The sequence below is a fragment of the Lontra canadensis genome, unplaced genomic scaffold, assembly GCF_010015895.1.
Source record: "Lontra canadensis isolate GAN:19392208 unplaced genomic scaffold, GSC_riverotter_1.0 scaffold19, whole genome shotgun sequence".
Lineage (NCBI taxonomy): Eukaryota > Metazoa > Chordata > Mammalia > Carnivora > Mustelidae > Lontra > Lontra canadensis.
This window is the reverse complement of record NW_022631013.1, coordinates 17,511,682-17,537,796: the sequence shown is the minus strand read 5'-3', so window position 1 is coordinate 17,537,796 and position 26,115 is coordinate 17,511,682. Positions and strand designations below refer to the sequence as shown.

The following is a 26,115-nucleotide window of genomic DNA, read 5'->3' as shown; positions in this document are numbered from 1 at the left end:
GAATTAGTGTCATGTTAATTTCAAGGTTCTAGTGACGTCTAGCCTTGGTCCTCTCTCAACATCTGGGAGATACTTTGGCTCCAAGCCCCAGCTGGCCAGTTAAAATTTTAGCCCAGCTGGTAAACATCTTGGATAATGGACCGATGCAGTTTTGTTCTTTACTGTCCACCTGCCTCACCATCACTCTGATCTGTACTACTTTGTGCCTTCTTGCCAAACCAGCAGCGCACCAGTCCATCATCTAAACGATTTCAGAAAAGACTCCCTGCTCTTGGTTACCAGTCCACTGTCGGCGCGAAGAAGCTCTTCTTTGTGCTGCTTCTGCTTCTTAAGCCTTTTTATTCTTGTTCTTTCCTCCGTGCAGAGAGTAACCAGTTTATCAGCTTCTTTGAACCACGATTAACCCATTTCTCACATCTTGTGAATCACTTGACAAACCATTGTTTCCAGCTCATCCAGAGGAATGGAAGGTGCTGCCCCCGATTCACATCATGTTACCACAGACATGCTCCTGCACAAGTTCTTAGCTACAACGGAGTACGGAAAGAAGGAAAGGTATTACATAGAGGAAACTCAAGCTTTTATCCTGACCCGCCAATTTTCTTTTCACTTTTACATGCTTGTAGAAAATGACCATTTTGCTTCTCCGATATGATGAATGAGAAGGACACAAACCATGTGTAAAGCACTCCATTGTCTCCAGCTGTCAGGCCGGCACCTCAGTGTACCCCCTGCATCTCTGCAGCAGGAAAGGTATTTAAACAGGAGAGAAAACAGAGGCTAAGAAGAGTTAAGCCATTTTTTCCCCCAAAGTTCAGACTGCTACTTAAACCTCACGCTTCCTAATTTCAGATCCATCACGATTTCAGTACAGCGTGCTGCCTCATGTAAACCGTATTCAAAAATGTATTTAGCGGACAAGGGTAGGGATACCTGTGGCTCCCAAAGCTTTGCTCAGCATTTCAGGAATGTAATTTGAGGAAAATAACTATCAGAACAAATAAGTTCATAATACATCTATTTATGGCTTAATGTAGATCTGGTATTTGTGAATTACCTTGGGTTTTTGGATGGTTTGAGCTTCCAGAAAGCTGAGTATTTTGCAGGTCACATAATGAAATCAAGCAGCCAGTTTACTGAGAGCCAATCTGAAGTCCAGGAATGCACAATATATTTTGCTTTGTGTCATGTACCAAATGACTAATAGGCAGCAGGGGCTTTCAGGGTTATAATTTTAGCCCAAGGTTCTGGTAACTACATGAAGTCCTTGAGTGGTTTATGATATCATAAGGTGAAATTATAGCTCCCTAGGGGCAAGAGTTGTTGAAATGCTTTCAGCCACTGAGTACCATAACTAGCCTGTTCTCTATAGCAATTATAGGAAAAACTATATTAAATGCCTAGTCATATTGACTAATGACTTTAAATATAGAAATTATTTTTTTAAATGAGAATGGCAGGCAGGCAATTCATTCATCCATCCATTCCACAAATATGTACAAGTCACCATATGTCTACCACTAGGACAAAGGCTGGGGTTACAGCAATAGGCGAGGCCAGTCCCTAACGCTGCCCTCAAAGAACTTTCATTTCAGGAGAGGAATCTGACATTAAACAACCGTAACTGTAAGATAAATGTTATGATGATGAATAGAATATTAAATATGCCAGTGTATTAACAGGAACCTGACCAACTGGGAAAGGAGGGACACAATCAGAGAAGGCCTCCTTGAGGAAGTAAACAGAACTAAACTCTGTATGATGAGTCAGAATTATAAAGGATAAGAAGAGCTTAACAAACCTATGCAAGCTTAACAAGCACATACTGAGAGTAAGATATTGAGACCTTGAAAGGAAGGTACAGAAATCTAACCTCCCTCCAAATGGCTGGAACAGCTGTGTGTGTATGCTTGAGGAAAAAGTGAGAGAGAATTGGAAAATAATGACCTTGAGCACACTGTGCTAATTGAGATAAGTCGGACAGAGAAAGATAAGTACTGAATGATAACACGTGTGGTATCTAAAAAAATCAAACTGGCAGAAAGCAGTAAAATGGTGGTTACCAGGGGGTGGGGATTGGGGAATAAAATTGATGTTTTTAAAGAGTACAAACTTGTAACAAGCATTAAATAAGCCATAGAGATCTAATGCACAGTATGATACAGATAACAATATTGTCCTGTAAATGTAAAATATAAATATCACTGCAGTTGCAATCATTATAACATGTAAATGTATTAGAGTAACACATTGTACACCTTAAATTTAAACTATCTTACATGTCAGGTATATTTGCTTAAAAAAAGAATGCAGTATACTAAAATGTATATACATATTTCTCATTATATATATACAAATATACAAACATGCATATATATTCTATATAAATAATATATGTATGTGTGATATATGTGTATGAGAAATTGTGTGTGTGTGTGTGTGTATACAGTGTACATTTGCTGTGTGTATAGAGATGTATACATGTACATGTTTGTGCACCAAAGCAGAATTTTCAATGAGAAAACACCAGGCCATTTTTTATAAAATGCTTCATCTCCAGTTGCAAGAGAAAAGAATAAGATTCAAGGACTATAGAGATAATATTCAAGGAGTGACTAATTAGGATGACAAAATCAGATAAGATCATAAAATACTGTGTTGCCTGAAACTAATAGAACACCATATGTTAACTATATTGGAATTAAAATTAAAATATTGTGTTGAATGGAACAATGGGTACAAGATTCTAAAAGAGATGACCAAGAGGTTGTTTATTTATTCATTTATAATTAACATATAATGTATTATTTGTTTTAGGGGTACAGGTCTGTGAGTCATAAGTCTTACACTATTCACAGCACTCACCATAGCACATACCATCCCCAATGTCTATAGCCCAGCCACCCTATCCCTCCCACCCCACTCCCCTCCAGCAACCCTCAGTTTGTTTCCTGAGTATCTTATGGTTTGTCTCCATCCCTGGTCCATTCTTTCATTTTTCCCTCCCTTCCCCTCATGACCTCCCACCCTCCCTCTCAAATTCCTTATATCAGACAGATTGTGTGATAATTGTCTTTCTCTGATTGACTTATTTCACTTAGCATAATACCCTCTAGTTCCATCCATGTCATTGCAAATGGCAAGATTTGGGGGTTTTTTGATGGCTGCATAGTATTCCATTGTGTGTGTGTGTGTGTGTGTGTGTGTGTGTGTGTGACCTCTTCTTTATCCATTCCTATGTTGGTGGACATCTAGACTCTTTCCATAGTTTGGCTATTGTGGACATTGCTGCTATAAACATTCAGGTGCATGTGCCCCTTCAGATCACTACATCTGTATCTTTAGGGTAAATACTCAGTAGTGCAATTACTGGGTCCTAGGGTAGCTTTATTTTCAACTTTTTGAGGAACCTCCATACTGTTTTCCAGAGTGGCTGAACCAGCTTGCATTCCCACCAACAGTGTAGGAGGGTACCCCTTTCTCCACATCCTCTCCAACATCTGTCGTTTCCTGAATGGTTAATTTTAGCCATTCTGACTGGTGTGAGGTAGGATCTCACTATGGTTTTAAATTGTATTTCCCTGAAACTGAGTGATGTGGAGCACTTTTTCACGTGTCTGTTGGCCATTTGGATGTTTTCTTTGCAGAAATGTCTGTTCATGTCTTCTGCCCATTTCTTGATTGGATTATTTGTTCTTTGGTGTTGAGCTTGGTAAGTTCTTTATAGATGTTGGATACTAGCCCTTTATCTGATCTGTCATTTGCAAATATCTTCTCCCATTCTGTCGGTTGTCTTTGGGTTTTGTTGACTGTTTCCTTTGCTGTACAAAAGCTTTTTATCCTGATGAAGTCCCAATAGTTCATTTTTGCCCTTGCTTCCCTTGCCTTTGGCAGTGTTTCTAGGAAAAAGTTGCTGTGGCTGAGGTTGAAGAAGTTGCTGCCTGTGTTCTCCTCAAGGATTTTGATGGATTCCTGCCTCACATTGAAGTCTTTCATCCATTTTGAGTCTATTTTTGTGTGTGCTGTAAGGAAATGGTCCAGTTTCATTCATCTGCATGCGACTGTCTGATTTTCCCAACACCATTTGTTGAAGAGACCATCTTTTTTCCATTGAACATTCTTTCCTGCTTTTCGAAGGTTACTTGACCATAGAGGTAAGGGTCCATTTCTGGGCTCTCTATTCTGTTCCATTGATCTGTGTGTCTGTTTTGTATCAGTACCATACTATCTTGATGATTACAGCTTTGTAATAGAGCTTGAAGTCCAGAATTGTGATGGCAACAACTTTGGCTTTCTTTTTCAGCATACCTCTGGCTATTTGGGGTTTTTCTGGTTCCATATAAATTTTAGGATTATTTGTTCCATTTCTTTGAAAAAAATTGATGGTATTTTGGTAGGGATTGCATTAAATGTGTAGATTGCTTTGGGTAGCATAGGCATTTCCCCAGTATTTGTTCTTCCAATCCATGAGCATGGAACACTTTTCCATTTCTTTGTGTCTTCCTCCATTTCTTTCATGAGTACTTTATAGTTTTCTGAGTACAGATTCTTTCCTCTTTGGTTAGGTTTATTCCTAGATATCTTATGGTTTTGGGTGCAGTTGTAAATGGGATCAACTCCTTAATTTCTCTTTCTTCTGTCTTGCTGTTGGTATATAGAAATGCAACTAATTTCTGTGCATTGATTTTATATCCTGACACTTTACTGAATTCCTGTATGAGTTCTAGCAGTTTTGGAGTGAAGTCTTTTGGGTTTTCCCTCATAAGGTGTCATATCATCTGCAAAGAATAAGAGTTTGACTTCTTCCTTGCTGATTCAGATACCTCTTGCTTCTTTTTGTACTCTGATTGCTGAGGCTAGGACTTCTATTACTATGTTGAGTAGCAGTGGTGACAGTGGATATCCCTGCGTGTTCCTGTCCTTAGGGGAAAAGCTCTCAGTTTTTCCCTATTGAGAATGATATTTGCTGTGGGTTTTTCATAGATGGCTTATATGGTATTGAGGTATGTTCCCTCTATCTCACACTGTAGAGAATTTTGATCAAGAAAGGATGCTGTACTTTGTCAAATGCTTTTTCAGCATCTATTGCGAGTATCATATGGTTTTTGTTCTTTCTTTTATTAATGTATTGTATCACATTGATTGATTTGCAGATGTTGAACTAACCTTGCAGCCCAGGAATAAATCCCACTTGGTCGTGGTGATTAATCCTTTTAATGTACTGTTGGATCCTATTGGCTAGTATTTTGGTGAGAATTTTTGCATCCATGTTCATCAAGGATATTGGTCTGTAATTATCCTTTTGATGAGGTCTTTGGTTTTGGGATCAAGGTAATGCTGGCCTCATAAAATGAGTTTGGAAGTTTTCCTTTCTTTTCTATTTTTTGGAACAGTTTCAGGAGAATAGGAATTAATTCTTCTTTAAATGTTTGGTAGAAATCCCTTGGGAAGCCATCTGGCCCAGCGCTCTTGTTTGTTGCAAGATTTTTGATGACTGCTTCAATCTCCTTACTGGTTATGGGTCTGTTCAGTTTTTCTCTTTCTTTCTGGTTCAGTTTTGGTAGTTTATACGTCTCTAGGAATGCATCCATTTCTTCCAGATTGTCAGATTTGCTGGTGTATTATTGCTCATAATATGTTCTTATAATTATTTGTATTTCTTTGGAGTTGGTTGTGATCTCTCTTCCTTTATTCATGATTTTATTAATTTGGGTCCTTTCTCTTTTCTTTTTGGTAAGTCTCACCCCCTGGTTTATCAATCTTACTAATTTTTCAAAGAACCAACCCCTAGTTTCGTTGATCTGTTCTACTGTTCTTTTGGTTTCTATTTCATTGATTTCTGCAGTGATTTATTATTTCTCTTCTCCTGCTAGGTTTAGCCTTCATTTGCTGTTCTTTCTCCAACTCCCTTAGGTGGAGGGTTAGGTTGTGTATTTGAGACCTTTCTTGTTTCTTGAGAAAGGTTTGGATTGCTATACACTTTCCTCTAAGGACTGCCTTTGCTGTATCCCAAAGATTTTGAAAAGTTGTGTTTTCATTTTCACTTGTTTCATTGTTTCCTCTTGTGGTTGAGTTCTAGTTTGAAAGCATTGTGGTCTGAAAATATGCAGGGAATGATCCCAGTCTTTTGGTTTGAATTTAGACCTGATTTGTGACCCAGGATGTGATCTATTCTGGAGAATGTTCCATGTGCACTAGAGAAGAATGTGTATTCTGTTGCTTTGGGATGGAATGTTCTGAATGTATCTGTGATGTCCATCTGGTCCAGTGTGTCACTTAAAGCCTTTATTTCCTTGTTGTTATTTTGCTTAAATGATCTGTCCATTTCAGTGAGGGGGATGTTAAAGTCCCCTATTATTGTTGAATTATTGTCAATATGTTTCTTTGATTTTGTTATTAGATGGTTTATATAATTGGCTGCTCTCATGTTAGGGGCATAGGTATTTACAAATGTTAGATCTTCTTGTTGGACAGACCCTTTAAGTATGATAGAGTGTCCTTCCTCCTCTCTTATTATAGCCTTTGGCTTAAAATCTAACTTATCTGATAATAGAATTGCCACCCCAGCTTTCTTTTGATGTCCGTTAGCATGGTAAATTGTTTTCCACCTCCTCACTTTAAATCTGGAGGTGTCTTTTGGTCTAAAATGAGTTTATTGGGGCGCCTGGGTGGCTCAGTAGGTTAAAGCCTCTCCCTTCGGCTCAGGTCATGATCTCAGAGTCCTAGGATCGAGCCCCACGTCAGGTTCTCTGCTCAGTGGGGAGCCTGCTTCCTCCTCTCTCTCTGCCTGCCTCTCTGCCTACTTGTGATCTCTCTCTGTCAAATAAATAAATTAAAAAAAAAATTAAAAAAAAATAAAAAGAAAAAGAGAAAATAAAATGAGTTTATTGCAGACAGCAATTTTTTTAAATCCATTCTGATACCCTGCATCTTTTGATTGGGGCATTTAGCCATTTACATTCAGGGTAACTACTGAAAGATAGGAATTTAGTGCCATTGTATTGCCTGTAAGGTGACTATTACTGTATATTGTCTCTGTTCCTTCCTGGTCTGTTACTTTTAGGCTCTCTCTTTGCGTAGAGGGACCCTTTCAATATTTCCTGTAGGGCAGGTTTGGTATTTGCAAACTCTTCTAGTTTTTGTTTGTCCTGGAAGCTTTTTATCTCTCCTTCTATTTTCAGTGACAGCCTAGCTGGATGTAGTATTCTTCGCTGCATATTTTTCCTGTTTAATGCTCTGAATATATCATGCCAGTCCTTTCTGGCCTGCCAGGTCTCTGTAGAGAGGTCTGCTGCCAATCTAATATTTATACCATTGTATGTTACAGACCTCTTGTCCTGAGCTGCTTTCAGGATTTTCTCTGTCACTGAGACTTAAGTTTTACTATTAGATGACAGGATGTTGACCTATTTTTATTGATTTTAAGGGACTTTTCTGAGCCTCCTGGATTTTGATGCTTCTTCCCTTCCCCAAATTAGGGAAATTCTCTATTCTAATTTGCTCCAATATGCCTTATGACCCCTCCCCTTCTTCTGGGATCCCAATTATTCTAATATTGTTTCATCTTGTGATATCACTTGTCTCTCGAATTTTCCTCTCATGGTCCAGTAGTTGATATTGCTCTTTTTCTCAGATTCTTTATTCTCCATCACTTGGTCTTCTATATTATTAATTCTGTCTTCTGCCTCATTTATCCTAACGGTAAGAGCCTCTATCTTTGATTGCACCTCATTAATAGTTTTTTTTTTTATTTCAACTTGGTTAGATTTTAGTTCTTCTATTTCTCCAGAAAGAGATTTTATTTCTCCAGAAAGGGATTCTCTAGTATTTCTGTGCTTTTTTCAAGCCCAGCTAGCATCTTTATAATCATCATTCTGAACTCTAGTTCTGACATCTTACTAATGTCCATGTTGTTAGGTCCCTAGCCATCAGTACTGCCTCTTGTTCTTTTTTTTTAGGTGAGTTTTTCCGCCTTTTCATTTTTATCCAGAGAAGAATAGATGAATGAGAGAACAAAATACTGAAAGGGTAGCAACAATCCCCCAAAAGGTTATTTAATGTGAAATAGTCACCTAGTGAAGATGTCCCGGAGAATATAAAGTTCACCACCAAATGGAAGAGGCAGGGAAGAGTTACTGACTGTACAATAATATTTCAGTATCATTTCAAACAATTGAATTATATTATTATTTTCAGTGATAATATAATTTTCATTCGTGTCACACTTTATATATATGTATTTTCTCATCTTGCAAGGGGGTATAATGACAGAGTTTTAGCATAGTTAAATATAAATAAATCCTCTAAAGTCATATATACTAAATGAAAGTTGGATACAATAAAGATTGTATTTCAGAATATCAAATAATAGGTGGGAGGAAAAAGCAAATTCAAGACACAAACCAGTAGGACAAAATACTTACTTAATCACATGCCCCAAATTCTAAATAGAAATCCTTAAGTATAGGAAGTACTGCTTTTGGTTTAATGGTAGTTATTAGTAATACCACTCCCTTAGAGTTGGTTTCACTAAGAAAGTGACATTTTTAGAAAAAATCTCAACAGTGTGCCATTTACAAGAGACACTTAAACTAGACCTGACCTGGGGCATCTGGGTGGCTCAGGCAGTTAAGTGTCCAACTCTTGATTTCCGCTCAGGTCGTGGTCTCAGGGTTGTGAGATCAAACGTCACATTGAGCTCCACACGGGGCATGGAGCCTGCTTAAGAATCTCTCTCTCCCTCTCCCTCTGCCCCTTCTTTCTCTAAAAAAAAAAGACCTGAACTAAGCTAAAAAATTAAAAGCTTGACCAATATATTTCAAAAAGCATAGAAATTATTTTTAAATGTGTTTTGCTACTTTAGAGTTCATCATAAATTTTAAAATAGTAAAAGTAACCCAAATATTTATTGCCTCTCTGAAAAGCTGTGGGCCAATCAAGCATTACAATGAAACTCTGTAAACAAATATTTTAACCATTTTGCAGTAAATGCTATAATATAGTTATATAAAGAAAGAATCTAGCTGACCTCTGAGACAAGTATCATATAATGACTGAAGTGTTAATAGCCATTCTTACTTGGATTTTTTTGTGCATTAATAATACTTGGAGTTAAAATGAACAGCATTTTCCAACTACAATAACTCAAGAATAAATGGAAACATTTGTGCAAGTGTTTCATTTTTAAAAATCACCTTGGGCTGAGTCAAACCATGGAAAATTTTAGCTCAAAAGAAAATTCTTCCTCCCCCCATCCCCCCCTAAAAAAATCAGGATGTGAAAACAGGATTATAATGGAAGCCGTCTTGCAACATTAACTGCAGTGTTCATTCCCTTAAAAGCCATAATTCATGGCTGTTCTATAGCCTTTTTCTTTCAGCAATTATGCAGATTAGAGGAAAGTTTGAATACATAAAAACTAAATACTGATAGAAAACCAAGTCTCATAAAAAGACATGTTTATTTGACTAGTTTGCAGTGAAGAAAAATGAGAGCTCATCAACCTGCCCCAGCCCCAGGTGTCTCTGGTCCAGGGAGGTTGGGAAAAGTATGAAAACTCCAGCCATAGGCCGTTGCACAGATTTTCCTGCCTGGTGCCCGTAATCACCTGGTGGTCAGTTGCATCCCGAGGGGACTGTGCCTTCGATGGGAGGAGGGTGTTGGCAACCCTCAGTGCAAAAATTCCTCTTCTAAATAGACAAACCGCTACAGAGACTACCTCAAGCCTGGTCCTCCTCCTTTCAATTTATCTTCTCTCTCTCTTCTTCTGAGGTTTATGGGTCACATGAAAGCATCTCATGAGAATTGCGCAATGCCATTATGATTATGTATTTCCAGAACCTAGTGCAGAGCCTGGCTCTTGATAAACATTTGTCAAAAACCAGTGAAAATTCTTTAAATTCTGTTTCAAGTCAGAAAGCTTGCCTTTGAGTCTTGTCTCTGCTATATAACTGGACTTTGTGATCCTGGACAAGGTGCTTAAACTGTAAACCTCAAATCCTCACCTAAGTAATAGAAATGAAAATAATACATACTCTTGGCACTGTCCATAGGCAGTTATGATATAATGAATATAAAATCCCTGAGCAGAGTGCTAGCCTCTGACAATGTTGTGTGATTATTTGTTAAATCTAAATTCCCCAGGGTTGTAAGTGACCAGAGGAATGAAGAAGGACAAATTATATCTAATGCAAGGACTGAGGATGCATGCTAGTTACTTTTCTTAGACCTCTAACAGTAGGCCAAGACCAAATACATCCTTGACTTCTCCAGGAAGAATTATAGCCAACATTCATGGCTCTCAGGATTTATGCTTTGACATACATCTTTACAATAAAGCCTGTGACCATTTTTAAATGGGAAATCTCGGAAGAAGCCCAGAAGTATTACCAAGGAATATGAAATTTATTTGTAGGATTTACAGACATGATAACCCTCTAAACAAGTCGCATACATTTTAAAATCTGAAAGGAACATACACACACACACACACACACACACACACACATACTCTGAATATATTGTGCCCCCTCATTATCAGATTAATAAATCAGCCAGCAAGTTATTCTCCATGCTTAGAGTCTGTGGAAGATAAAAAGAAGAATGCACATATTTTTTGTCCTTAGAAAATGTGTAATCAAGTTGGGATTAAAAGACCACAGTAACATAGGAAAGGAGATATGTTCACCAATAAGTATCCAGTGAGGATATTAGTATCCCTGACCACCCTATCAGAAGTGGCCTCCCCGGGGCGCCTGGGTGGCTCAGCGGGTTAAAGCCTCTGCCTTCGGCTTGGGTCATGATCCCAGGGTCCTGGGATCAAGCCCCGCGTGGGGCTCTCTGCTCAGCAGGGAGCCTGTTTCTCCCCCTCCCCCCCTCCCCGCCTGCCTCTCTGCCTACTTGTGATCTCTGTCAAATAAATAAAATCTTAAAAAAAAATTTTTTTTTAAAGAAGTGTGGCCTCCCCACCTGACTTTCTGTCTTATCATACCATCTTTTCTCTTTTCTTCCTTTTGTCGCTAATCTGTAATTATCTGGTTTGCTTTTCTTTTTTTTTTTTTTTTTAAAGATTTTATTTATTTGTTTGAGAGAGACTGCGAGCACAAGCCAGGGAGGGGCAGAAGCAGGAGAAGCAGGCTTCTGGCTGAGCAGGAAGCCTGACGCAGGGCTCGATCACAAGACCCTAAGACCATGACCTGAGCCAAAGGCAGACACTGAGTCGACTGAGCCACCCACTCACCCCTCTGGTTTGCTTTTTGTTAATTATTTTTCTCTATAGGAATAGAGACCTATATATTAGTCCTAGTGACCATCAACTAAGACACAGTGTATATGATATATATGTGCTCAATCAGTGAATTCTTTGTTTTCCTATCATCTGACCCAGAGACCCTAACTGAGATGGCAGGCAAGACTAAATCAGAAATATGCTTGAAAACTTTTAACAAGAGATCATTCATTTAGTCTTCTGTGTTCTTTCCACCAACTCCTAAATTCTAAAACTAATGATGAGGCATTGTGGTAGGTTCTAAAACAGTTCAAGGAAACTCATATTCCTTTAAGAAATGCATTCAAGTAAAAAACTAATCGTGCCACACAGTGATTAGTGAAATAATAAAAATATGTAAAAGGGAGAAGTAACCCCCATGAGGATAGTTAAGTCTTTCTTGGAAGATCAGAGAGCCTTCTAAAAGGATCTAAAGAAGGAGCCTTCTAAAGGATCTATGTATCTAACCTGGATTTTCTAGGCAGACTAGGAGGAGGGGAAATGGAAACTCTAAACAGAGGTGATGTGTGCAAAGGCAAAAAGACAAAATTGGGCCAGATGACATGAACGCTAGGCTCAGAGACAGAAGATCTCAGTTAAATTTCTGGATCCTCATTTATAATTGTTACCACTCTGTCAGTTACCTCTTACTACAATAGTACCATTGAACAAACCACACAACATCAGTGGCATACAACAGGAAACATTTATATGGCTCTCAGATTTACGAGGTCCAGCAGACTGAGTCTAGGTTCACTTACATATTCAGGGGCTAGCTTTCTGTTGTCTGATCTGGGGTCGCTTCAATACTTGGTAAGGTTACTTGGCTCTCTTCGGCCTATCTCATCCTCCAGCAGGTTAATCCAGGTATGTCCTTCTCACAGTGATAACAGAGAGGTACCAACATTTCCCCCAAGACTGTGCTTAGGTCATTTCTGCTTACATTCCAGTGACCAAAGTCAATCACCTGGCCAGAATCAGTACTCACAGTGATATGGGAAAGGGAAGAATTGGAGCCATGAATGCAACTAATAGACTCTATATACTTAATGTCTCTGGAGTTTGGTTTTCTCTTCAATAAATGGAGAACGCAACAGTTCCTCCCTCTTGACATCCCAGGATTTGGGGGAGGATATATATAGAAGGTGTCATTGAAGTTCTTTAGCTGAGAATAAACAGAGAAATAACAAAGAAAATTACTACGGAAATGAAAGAGATTGGTGTCTCTCTATGGTTTACACACCAACTAACTACACATTTAAACTTTTATTTCATGTTCCTTAAACAAAACAATCATCTCAAACAAGGCTAGTGCATTTTCTAGGCTGTAATCAAAAAAGGACTTCAGAATATCAAAGTCAGCCCCTTCGAGCTCAAGGTAAACACAAGAATATTCATGATAACAACTAAAATATCAGCAACAGCTACTTCTAGAGGAGGCAATAGAATCAGGGAGGAAAAAGAGATACTATAATGGTTTATGCCATGAAACTTCTCTTTGCATCTTACGGTGAGAATAGATTCATGTGTTAATTATAGCATTAAATAAATGAGTATGTTTTGGAAATTTTTTTATAAAGTAACACTGGTTAAGTTTTTCCATAATTACGATTTCAATAGTTTAAACATTAATCCAGATATTCAGGGCTGTTTCTGTTCACTTTTCATTCTTAAGTATCTGTGTTTTCGCTGAACATTATTTTAATTTGCGTGATTTATGTATTCTCAAGAGTCCAGGAAACTAGGTTCTTCTCTCAACTTTGCCATAGTCAAGTCTGTGGTCTTGGGTTATTCATTTAACCTTGGTCAACTCTAGTTTCTTCATCTACAAATTCAGGGTTATTAATTAAATGGTTCTAACATCACCTTAAGGTCTAGCGTGCTAGAATTCTGGCAAGAAATGGTTCATTTGCAAATGAACCTGCTTATCTGAATATTACCAGTCAGAATATGAACCCAAAAAAGTTTTAAAAAGAGGAAGGAAGGATTAATTCAGGGTTTAGTAAGTAAACAAGATTTTTTAAATCAATATTTTTAGTTAAAAATAGTTCATTATTTTATGTATATTGATGTAACTGATGATGATTTTAAAACAAATAGCTTCTACTTATAATTACGTTTTTAAACTGATGAAATACATTTAACCTGCTTTAGAACATACGCTTTTTAAATTCGATAGAGATTAACATCATGAATTTTGCAGGTTCTGAGTCAGCTTTTGTTTTTTTCTTCTCTACACTATGGGCATATTCATTCATCACACACTTACTAAGCGTTTACTTATACCATCGAATCACTAGAGACAGGTCATGGATCTATTCCAGTTTGCACCAAGCCAGTTTCTGCATATGAACTATTAATTCATTTCATTCTCCTAATTCGTTTGCTGTGAGGATGACTCAAGAGTGGGGTGAGAACTCACATTCAGGTTAAGTGTAAGGGGCAGCCAACACGTTCCGTATGTTCAATGTGGGTACGACATAGCTCCACTTAGTGGTTTATAATTGTGGCCAAATTGCTTAATCTTGCTGATTCTCATTTTTCTCAACTGCAAACTTTATGAATCATTGCATGCTTTTTTTTTTTAACTGCTACATGAAAATTTTCTCAAATTTGCAAAAGAAGGAGAACAAAAATGCGGTTTTAACTCCGCTGACTGCTGCCCTCTGATGCTTAGCTCACAAAGCATAATGCTACTCTGGTTGTGCTGCTCTTGGAATTCATTTAACGGGAGCAAATGTGCTGAACAGAAAAGAAAGATAAGCAAACACCAGCTCAGTCATAAACTGGGAGATGGTCTCAAGTGGAAAAACTGGGAGCGATGGTACAGGCAGGATGCCCTGGTGGGAGGAGAGGCATCTTCTCTTGGATACATTGATTCAGAATAGATGCTTGAGTCTGAGAACCCTGCCACCCTCAGGGCTCAGTCATTGATTCCCTGAGCTCCAGAGCAAAGACAGCCTGCCTATTGAGCCATGGCAAATAAAATTATTGGCTACAGCCCAAGTCACCCTCGAAGTGCTAGCCTGGGAGAAAAATAAAGTGGAAGGAAAGGATTTCTCTTCTTACTGTTATTCAGTAGCTTGTCTTTTCGCTTGATGTTTTGCTTTAGCAGCTTCTCTAAGAGGCCGGTTTCCGGGGACGTGTGCTGCGGGATTACTGACCTTTAGGCTAAACCTCCTATGGTATTTCTGCACCCAACCCCCACCCTGAATGAAGACCAAATTGGACATGCTCTAATAGTTAATTCTTCTGAGTTATATAATTAAATAAAAGCTGACATTAAAACAAGTTCCTGTGCCACAAGGGTTTGGGTAGAGTTGTGCCAAAAAGCTTACATCACTAGACTTGAGATAAATTTATAGCTGTTTCCGTTCATTTGCATTTAATCAGCCCCAAATTGCTGACTCTAGGTTTAGCAAGGACCTCACTGCCCATTCAGTCTGCTGGGTACAGTACTGCTGGTGATGGGCAATGACTCAAGTGAGAGGTTTGAGTTCCACAGTCCACAGGTCATTTTTCACCTTGAAGTTTGTCTGGATAGCCGGTCAATTATAGAAACAAAAAGCCAGGGTTATTCTGATGCCATGGGCTTAAAGCAATCCTCCCCTTTTCCGTAAAAGGTGTTGGTTCTGACCTCAGCTGACCTGGTTCGTCCCCCAGTTCTGCCACTTACAGGGGAATCACATCTTTGGAGGAATTATGGTTCTAGACAATTGCATTATGATCATAATTACCTTTGAAATTCCCATTTAGATAGTATCTTACATGTAGTTTGGTTCTAGAGTCAGCTGGTAAGTATGTATAACAATGGACTCCCAACAGCATGGGCTGAAGTGCCTGGGGAAAGTTATTTCACGTCACTGAACTTCATTTCCCACCAATGAACTGGGGTTATTATTAACAGAACCTACCTCATAGGGATATAGGAGGGCTGGAATGAGATGATGAATGTGGGGGGCCCATATATATAATCAGCACAATAAACGACAACTGTGGGTATTAAGAGATTGTTAAAAGCTAATTAAGCTTCTGTAATCAGCTCTTGGGTTCATGTACAATGGCTGAACTCTTTCAGTTAACCATTTTGCAGATAATGGGTCACAGCAGTTAAGGGGATAGATGGTAAAACCATAGTGGTTGAGAGCAAAAACAGTAGAGCCACACAGACTGCCCAGTTCTGTCATTTATGGGCTCCCCCTTAGACAAGTTATTTGCTCTGTGCATCAGGATTCTCATCTATAAAATGGATAAAATGAGAGAATCAGTCTCGTAGGACTGTTCTAAGGATTTAGAAAGTTGATATGTCTAAAGCATTTAAACCGTGTGTGACAGGTGGTGAGCTCCATCATCGTCATCACTGCCAGCACCGTTGTGATTATGATTATTCTCTGCTTCTTCATTTGGAAAGACCTGTAATGTGGGTAGCATTCCTAGTGAAATAATTTGTCTGACACATAAGGGAGAAGTCGATTTTGCTCCATAACATCACTGAACAGAAAATGGGATTAAAAGGGGGTTTTGAAGGGGTGTCTGGGTGGCTCAGTCAGTTAAGCCTAACCCTTCAGCCCAGGTCATGATCTCAGGGTCCTGGGATCAAGCCCCTCTGCCCAGCGGGGAGTCTGCTTCTCCCTCTCTCTCTCAAACAAATAAATGAAATCTTTAAAAAAAAAGGGGGAGGGATTTTGAATAAGACAGTTGGAAGGGTCTCAGTGAACTGAGTAGGAGAGGCGGTTCCAGGTGACTAGAATAAGACATTGAGACCAGGGCCAGAGCAGAAGCCAAAGAGACTTCCATGAGAGAAAGGAAATAGGAAATAAAGATATAGGTAGAACATTTGTAGTAGAAGAGCTACAAATTCCCCTGTAGAAATCCTGTAATTCTAAAGGCTAGATACTATAAAAACCATGATAATAGGAAAAAAAAAAAACAACAATAACAGCAACCACAAAAACCCATAATAGGCTTTCCCCTTGTGTGTATACATGACACAGAAATACACCGTGGACTTCCAGAAGCCTAGTAAAGAGTACTGTGCAGTGCCATTTCATGCATGTTGCTGAACAAATTTAATTGTTTAAAGAAGGAAATAAAGACCAGAAACTGCCTGGGGCACCTGGCTGGCTCAATTGGTGGAGGATGTGTCTTAATCTCAGGGTTGTGAGTTTGAGCCCCAGGTTGGGTGTAGAGATTACTTAAAAATAAAATCTTTAAAAAAAAAAAAAGACTGGAATTTATGACCTTACAGTTTTATAAATAGATGGACAAATGTTGTTGAACATAGCATACTAAAAAGAAGAAATAACAATTATTTTTATCAGCCATATTCATTTGAGGAGGGGATTATTCATTCAACAGGATTATATTTGAGCCTGATGTTAGAGGACTTTTTAAGCTCACCTTTGCCTTATTTGTGGGACCTGGACCAAGGTCCTTCTTCACTCTTCTCATTATAGATCTAAATCTCTATATAGTATCGAACAGGAAGTACTGCAGGGGAATGTTTAGATGCAAAGACTCTGGAGTCCGACTAAGTTCAGTGCTTATTGGCTGAATGATCTTGGACAGTTTATTTCAATGCAATTCTTAGTTTCTTGTGTGAAAGTTGGAGAGGATGGCAAATACCTCATAAGGTTATTTTGAGGCTTTAAATATATAATCCGAGTTAAGGTTTTAGCACAATGCTTGACATACAGAGAGTGCTTTAATAAATGGAAGCTACCTGTACTATTAGCTGTAAAAATAAATAAATGGACTAAATGATCTGTAGCATGTCCTCCAGCCTAAACTCCATATTTTTATAGCCTCCCCGACTTTGGCATCTCTTTTCAAGTTCACTAGGCCCCACCAGTAGCTTCCGTAGAGTGGGGGGAGGAGCATTAAGATGGCCAGTGTGGCAGCACAGCCATGAAGATGTGGGAATGCTGGTAAGGGGGGAAGGAGCAGGGTTCAGTCCTCCCACAGACACCCCAAGACTGCTAGATACTGAGCACAAGCATTTGCCCCCCAAGGGATACAGGATGAATGTGCTTGTTTTTGGGAGCTTGGCCAATCCATCTAGCTTGTTTTTTTTACCTTTTATGAATAGAACACAGAAACATCAGACTGCTTGTGCCTTGTGAATGGAATAATATGCATGAATGAGTTTTGTAAACAGCACAGTTCAAGTGTTGCTGTTTTTGCTGCTCTTGCTATAACTGTGATAAATACCTTGTTCAAAAACCCGACAGGTATAAGCACTCTGTCTTATTTCTTTAGGCTGGCACTTGTTTGCCTTAAATTGACCATTAGTCTTAAGGAATGCCTATCATATCTATGGTTTTTTGAGAGAAAGAGGAATCTTTCCTGAAGGCAGAATAAACTAGAGATTAATGGTACAAGTTCTCCGGATTCAGTTCCTGGGTCTGCCATTTTCCGGTTGTATGGCCTTGGGCAAGTTGCTAAACTGCTCTAAGCTTCAGTTCCCCTGTCTTTAAAATGGGGATAATGATTATACGTACCCAAAAAGGATGATGTAAGGAGTATATGAAGTGATGAATGTAAGACCTTGGCACAGTGCCTGGAATGAAAGAAACATCCCATAAGGGTTAGCTATTATCATTATTAAGATAATGAGAGAAATTCTATAGGAATCATAAATAACTCCAGCTTTGATGAGATGACAGATACACAAAGGCTGCATCTGAAGGATGAGGAATGGGGGAAAGTGGCAAAGAAGAGAACAAAACAAAGGGGAAAACAGCTAGAATGAGTGGATGTGTCCCTGGCCAGTTCTCGTAACTTCAGGTCTGTGGACACTGCTCTGGTAGCACCTGCCCTTGGATTTAAAATTTAATTCCAAATTAGTCCAAGCATCATACTAATGCTTCAATTTGAAATTTTGTGACCAGGGTTTTTCCATTACTGATCTAGAAACAAAGAACTGTAGTAGTCAGGACCCTCTTTTGGAATACGGATATTCCATGCAGTAGATGTGAGATAGGCCGTCATTCTAGAGCTGAAATCTGTGCAGTGCCAGGAAGCCTGCTGGGATTTATCAGACCTACCTCTGTCCATTCACCTGCAGAGGTGGCATCCCATAAGTGATGGATGGGTTTTTGAAATAGTCAGATTTCAAATATGGGAATCAATGAAATTGTTAAGGTCAATATTGTCTATACCATGGGCTGGCAGACGTTTTCTCTGTAGGCCAGATAGGAATATTTTAGGCTTTGTGAAACCATATAGTTTCTTTCACACCTACTCAGCTCTACTGTTATAGGACAAGAGTGGCCATGCCACGGACGAGAGGTAAATCAATGGCCATGGCTGTGTTCCAATAAACCTTGATTTACAAAAGCAAGTGGCCAGCCGGAATTGGCCCATCTGACCTAGTTTGCTAATAACCTCTAGTCTATACAAGGGTTTTGAGGCAATGACTCAAGTTGTCAGAAGCACCTGGACGAAAGCTCATATAAATTAAACATGATGTCAGAGAATGTTGTTGATTAGAGATTAGCTGACCTAACATAGAGGTCTTCAGAATAAAAATGAACAGAGGAAGTAAAATGCTTGACTATAAATGGAGAACCTAGCTTTTGTAGAAGAAAATAGAAATAACACACACACACACAGAAGAATTACAACATAAAATGTATTCAGTAATTCACATTAGAGAAAGACTGAGCGGGGCTCAGGAACATTGTTTCCAGTCTCGTTTTTTTCTATTCCAGTCTTCAGAGTGTGAGTACTTACTCAGTGAACACACATCTCTGTTTGCTGGGAACAGTCTTAGTGTGCCTGTTGCCTCTGTAATAATCAGTAGTGACCCCTTTTGGAGAAGTGTCCTCGTTTGCAATATAAATTATATGGCCACAACTCTAAGAACCAAAAGGGTTTTGAAATTGTAGCACAGACAGGTGTGCTTATTTAAAGTTAAAACTTGGACAATAACACGTCTCTAAAGGCAGAATGTAGTGCTGGATAGGGTGAGGGCTTCAAGTCATACAGAGTCAGATTCAAAGCTTCATTTACCACTTTCTGCTGATCTTACAGAATGTGCTGAAGCTCCCTGAATCTTAACCCTTCATGTATAATAATAATAAGAGTTGGAATCTCACTCAATGTATTAATATGTAGTAAATATACAAAAATATTCAGTTATTTGATTCTTATTATATATTTAAATGGGTAGATTGATTAGGTGGGACATAGAGTCATCTTTCCTATACAGAAGATAGGCTTTAAGAATAGCGACTTCCTTTTCTCTGAAGACATTCAATCAGAGATTTAACAGGCACTTAATACTGATGTTATAAATAAGCCTTGCTACTCAAAGTCTGGTCCATGAACCGAGTGTCAGGATCACCTGGGAGCTTGTCAGAAATGCACACTCTCAGGCTCCAACCTAGACCTAATGAATCAGAATCTACATTTTAAATGTCAGGTGGTATGTTTAGCTTTGCCATAAAGGATTCAAAAATCAGTGGATAATTATAGTAGATGACTTTTAAAGCCCTTCTGAACTCTGAGACCACTCCATATTATCGAGTCCACAGGTTTTAAGTGGATAAAATAATGGCATGGGGAGGATCTGTGGTCTCAATAACTAGTATATCCCAATCCACTGAGCAGGTTAAAAATGGCCATGTCCACCGAATTCCAAAGAACATTAAACATTTCATTCCATTTATTAAAGTACAATCTCAGATAAATACAAATGTGGACCTTAATTGAAAATACCCAACATTTAGACTGTTTTTTAATCTAAAGCATTGTATCTCCTTGGACATAGCCCCTTGATCATTCCTTGAGTCCGTTTTGTTTTGAGCCACTTCTCTGCTTTCTGCAAAATGCGTGTCTGATTATTCTCCATGCAGGTGCTCTAGGTAGAGTTCAGTATTCCATTAATACTGAACAGCTCACATACAAATAGAGAGTTCAACCTTAGCTATCTCCCCAAGGCCTGAAGAGGTTGAAACAAATGTAAACAGAACTAGAAGAGCTGGAGAAACACTTAGCTGAAACTTTAAAGGAATTTTTCTCTCCCTGGGACTTCCTGGTGATGGTTGTAAAAGCAGCGCAACTGCTTTAGTTCTTTGTCAACTTTTATCCTCCCTCCTTGATGCAAGCTTTCTGACATCCCTGGCTGTTTGAGTTACACACCACGTGAACACACAGGATGAACTATGCTGGTCCATTGGGTCATGTCAGTTGCTTCGTAGATCCCTTTTCTATTTCCATTATTCTGTGACTGCCTGAGTAGCCCATTATTTTTTTCCATTAGAATCTCAGACGCAGAAGTAAAAAAGAATATATTGATTCAAAAGAATTAAGAATTAAAGGGAAAAAACTAATTTTTAAAGGGAAAGAAAGACAACAGGAAATGTGACAAAAGTATCAAGTTTGTAATGTGTCTAACCTAAGAGAATTTTATGTTAATAGTGATGACTTATTACGCCAGTGTCTGTTGGGCATCAGCTGTGTGCCAAGCACTGTGTTTGTTCCATGATGATGATGATGGTGATGATGATAGTAATAGTAGCTGACATTTGCTGATGACTTATGAGCACTCAAATGAGATAGGCATGGGTCTGCCATCATGGAACTTACAAGCTAACAGCAAAAGCAGACATTGCACCAATAATTCCAAGTTTTGTCAATACTATGGCAGAGTATAATGGAAGAGTGTGTCAGGTGGCCTAATCTAGTCTAAGGGTCAGTGAAGGCTTCTCTGGGGAAGCAATATATACAAAGGAAAGGTATGGTTGAGGAAAAAGAGCATTCCAGGCAGAGTGAAGACTGTGGGCAAGAGCTCTGATCAAACAAAAGGTTTATGTTGGAAGAACGGAGAGAAGGGCTAAAGCTTAGAGGACAAGGAGGAGAATAGGGAGATGGGGCTGGAGAGAAAAAAACAGAGCAAGGTCATGCTGAATCTTGGCGTTCCCATGAGGAGGCCACGTTTATTCCAAGGCCAGTGGGGAGCCACTGATAGGTGTTAAGCAAGTGAGTGAATGATCAGCTTTGGGCTCCAAGAAGATAACTCTGATTGCACTGGAAGGGAAGAGAGGAAGTATGCAGAGGGCAGAAATGGTGGTGGCTTGGACCAAAGAGGTTGGCAGTGTTTATAAAACATCTTCAAGGTAGAGTGGGGTCCCTGTCAGGCTAATAAAATACTCCTCCCATTGGAGCCTGGTTATTTGTGTTGTTTGTTTGTTTGTTTGTTTGTTTGTTTTTAAGATTTTATTTATCTATTATTTGAGAGAGAGAGTGCATGAGAGGAGAGAGGTCAGCAGGAGAAGCAGACTCTGTGTCAAGCAGGGAGCCCGATGTGGAACTCGATCCCGGAACTCCAGGATCATGATTTGAGCCTAAGGCAGTTGCTTAACCAACTGAGCTACCCAGGCGCCCATATCTGTGTTAGTATTGAAGAAACTTTCCCTTTTCAGAACCTCAAAACTCTTCCTTTATATGGGAGCCCATGAGCAAAAGGCAACTGAAAGGCATGGAAAAGAAGAAAAACAAAGGGCTAGTTCTCCACTAGAATGTGAGCCTGAATCTGCTGGTTCACTGACTCCATCCTATGACATAGGGAGAAATGAAGTACTAATGCACTCAGCAGGGAAAAGAGGGTCAGAGTTTGCCTAGAAATAGTTTGTAGCTTGTAAAAGTATTGTACAGAATAATGTGAGAAAATGGACTTTTTTTTTCCCCCAAGATTTATTTATTTGAGAGAGAGAGAGAACACAGGGGGAGGGAGAGGCAGAGAGGATCCTCAAGCAAGCTCCCCTTTGAGCCTGATGAGAGGCTCAATCCTAGGACTCTGAGATCATAACCTGAGCTGAAATCAAGAGCCAGCCACTCAACCACCTGAGCCAGCCAGGTACCCTAAGAAAATGGACTTCTAAAGAGAATTCTTTTCATACATAAGACAAAAGTCTTTTAATTACTGGCCTAAGATCCCTTTAAAAGGAGGGTTCATTTAGATAGCTGGTGCTCTAATTATTAGCCCCTTTTGTGCTAAGTGGGATGACAAAGCTCTCACTTCCCTCTGGGTTCAAAGAATAGTTATTGTCAAGCATTTTAATTGAACAACTACATGATGAAAGGCATTGGAATACAGTGGCTCATCACACATTGCTTCCAGTCCAGTGAAGAAGCTGAAAGTCTAGACATTAAGCTATTACACAATTAAATTTAAGAAGTGCAGGGGCACCTGGGTGGCTCAGTCAGTTAAGTGCGTCTGACTCTTGATTTCGGCTCAGGTCATGATCCAGGGTCATGAGACTGAGCCCTGCATTGGGCTCCATGCTAGACATAGAACCTGCTTGAGATTCTCTCTCTCCCCCACTCTCTGTCTGACCCTCCCACCCAAATCATGCAGGTGCTCTCCCTCTCTCTCTTAGAAAAACGCAGCTGAGATAGGTTCTCGCAAAGAAAATATGTGTACTGTGAGGGCTCATGGAAGGAGGGTGCCACACAGACGGCAAGTTAGGGAAGTGCCGAATGAACTGAGAGAAGTCAGATGGCTAGAGAGAGAGTGAGACAAGTGGTATAGTGAGTTAATTTGGCAAACACATATAGCACACCTGTCAGGCGCCAAGTGTCATATAGGTCTCTGTGATACACAAATAAATAAAACTCAGTTGTGGAAAAGAACATGGGCTGAGTCTTGCTAATTGCCGACTGTGAGAATTTGATGGTCACTTTAACTACCCAAACCTCAGCATCTTAATCTGTAGGACACAAAAATATCTACCTTGAGGGATTACTATAAGAATTAAAAATATTTAAGGCCCTTAGCTCACCACCAGACACAAAAGTAGCAAGTTTTGTAATGATCACACCGAGCGTATGACATAGTATCAGAAACAATGTTCACAGTGTTGGAAAACACTCTTTTCCATCAGACTGCCTGGGTTCAAATCCAAGGCCACCATTTACTAGCTCTCTGACTTTGGGCAAATGACAAACTTTCTGATCTTCAGTTTCTTCATCTATAAAAGGAAGATAACAGAAATACCTCCTAAGTTTCTTGGGAGGATCGAAAGAAGTAATGCTTAAGTGTGAAATATGGTTAAATAAGTAGCTAGACTATATATTGTGTACATGCAAGGTGCTGTACCAGCACAGATAGATAAGCAGTAAGTTGTTTTGGTTTTTGTTCTAGATAGGAGGGTGAAGTGAGATAAGACCAAGTCTTGATCTTGGCCTTAAAAATGAGTAGGTGATGGGCAGACAGAATGCTGTTAGATTTGCCTTACTTAAGCCACACTTAAGCCACAATTCACTAACGTGAGAATGCAAGTGGGCCGAAGGCTAAAAGAGAATATTTTAAAAGACGAATGAGTTTATTCTAATAGGCATCTTCTCTCCAGTTGCTGCCATAAGCTGCAAGGCGGACTGATATAGTTGACAATAACATGAGCTTTGGAATCAGGCATAGCTGGGTCTAATTCAGTTCCTACTACTTCTGTGTCATCTTATGCCAGTTACTTTACCTCCCTGAGCTTCAGTCCACTAATCTTTAAAAAGGAAGTAATAACAGTGCCTTCTTCATGAAGTTGTTCAAGGAATAAACAAGGTAATGCATGTAAAGAACAAAATACCATGTCTGGCACATAATAAAGATTTGGTAAATGTTAGCTATTGTTATTATTGTTGATGCCTCATTGACATTTTGCTGGCACAGAACATTAGAATTTGTTCAATGTATGGAACAATTGCATTAAACACAAGAGTATTACCTAATCACCTACTCAACAGTGGGATCTCCAAAATAGATAAAAAACAAGCAGATGGTGAGTTCCTATGTGACAGTGATTACAGGAATTTACCTTTGTGGCCCAAGGAACTTTGAAAGTTGTGCAAAGTAGGCCTTCAGTAAATATTGAATAAGTTAGTGAGGGATTTGCTCTGCTGATCATAAAATAAACTTTTTCTACTTATAAACATGAGGCATGTTTCCGTAAATCTGTAAATAAATAAGTACACTTGTCATTTCACCACCGGTGGGACAATCACTGTTAATATCTTGATACATTTTCTTCCAAAGTATGTGTGTGTGTGTGTGTGTGTGTGTGTGTGAGAGAGAGAGAGCGTGCACGAGCAAGAAATATCTGTGTTGGAAGTCATAACATTTAAAGTAACTATATAGATAATGTAATTTGATCATAACATACAAAAAAGCTTTTTCTCCATTTGTCATATGAGCATTTTGCCTTGTTTCATTAAATATGCTTCAAAACACGATTTAGACATTGTATAATATTCTATAAGGTTGTGCCATGAAATTTATTTATTAATTATTGTTAATTTATTGCCATATTGTTATATTTTTAGCATGTGACAAAGCTAATTCATCTTAAATATAAGTTACCATATGCAGCAAGTTCTTCACCTTTCAGGGTTATAAACAACTTGAAAACCTAATTATTAAAAAATGAAACTGTACTATTTTTTTCATAGAAGAAAATTACAAACATAGATAAAATGCTGCCTACAATTTTAGGAGCTTTATAAACTTCACAAAGCCCATCCATGGATTCCTGTTCCAGGACTTTAGGTCAGAAGCAGTGACATCAAATATGTTAACATGAAGCAGAACAAAAAAGTACAAGAAATCTAATGTGGCAATCTGGAGAAGTATCCTCTCTGAAATACTCCCGACTATAGGGTATTCAACTCTCTTTATAACATGGCCCAATCCCAGTTCATTCTTATATTGGAAATAATCTTAAATCTAGATGCTACATTAACACTTCTGTACAGCTTTCACGACAGTAATTTTGCATGTGCTGTATATTTATTGTTCTTGGTGACAGAAAGCCTCTGCAGAGCTCCTATGCTACTTCTCACTGCAAGGTCCCACACCCTGCAGAACTGTATTAGTGGGTCTACCCCAGATACCCTTCTCTTCTGTGTCTCCTAACTGCCTTATTACATCCCATTCCATTTGAGCAAATGTATAGCATGACTCAGCACTGGAAAATACAGTTAGATTTATCTAAAGAAAAGAGATCATTTCATAATTATATCAAAAGTAAATTTAACAAATTTAAAATGTAGTACAAAATGGAGAGTCCAAAAAAAAGATATATTCACTACTTTGGGTCAGGTATAGTTCAGTCTCAGGACACAGAGTTTTAACTTGTTCTTTGTGTAGTTCTAACCAAGGAGAAGCACAACCTTTAATTTATTATCTTTATACTTTCTCCAGTATGCAATTTATGATAATGAGGCTGGTTCTGCATGCCAATTTATACAGTGTCTAAAGAAGTCTGATAAGTTCTCAGCGTAAAGCAGAAACCTGTTTTATGTTTTCTGTTTGTTGTTTCCATACATTTGCTTCTGAAGATGAAACAATTACTTAAGTGAAAACTGGGGTATGAAAGGGCATGTCCATGTCTGCACATTTCTGTGTAGGTGTTTATGACATGTGTGTTTGAAAAATTCTAAATCACTATTCAATTCCAAAGAGTGATGGAAGAGGAAATTTTTGAAAACAATCCTAAGAATAATTTATATTAAAGACATTTCTTTCTCCCTCATAGCTGCATCATCCCTCTCAAGGCTTCCGCTTTGGAACTGTCCGGGAAAGCAGTGCTGAAGATTATGTGAGGCAAAGCTTCCCGGAGATGCATGAGTATATGAGAAGGTACAATGTACCAGCCACCCCTGACGGAGTGGAGTATCTGAAGTGAGTGTCAACCTCGAGTCTAGAAAGTTCTCACTGAAAGAGAAGTCTTAGCTACTGATATATATGTAGTATCTGTTAGTTTTTTTTAAATGACAGCTAAATATACCCACTGTGTGTTCAGTAATACCTGACACTGTGTGAAATAGAGAAAGAATTATGGAATAGTGTGCAT

General features: G+C 38.8%; 1 protein-coding gene across 2 annotated transcripts in view; it reads left to right on the top strand.

The window, feature by feature from the left end:
- GRIN3A (glutamate ionotropic receptor NMDA type subunit 3A) overlaps positions 1 to 26,115 on the top strand; it is a 150,907-nt gene that overhangs the window by 77,567 nt on the left and 47,225 nt on the right. For both annotated transcript variants that reach the window (XM_032860746.1, XM_032860747.1), the window contains exon 4: positions 25,798 to 25,943. In XM_032860746.1, coding sequence (XP_032716637.1) covers positions 25,798 to 25,943 — 146 coding nt within the window. The remainder of the gene's footprint in view (positions 1 to 25,797; positions 25,944 to 26,115) is intronic.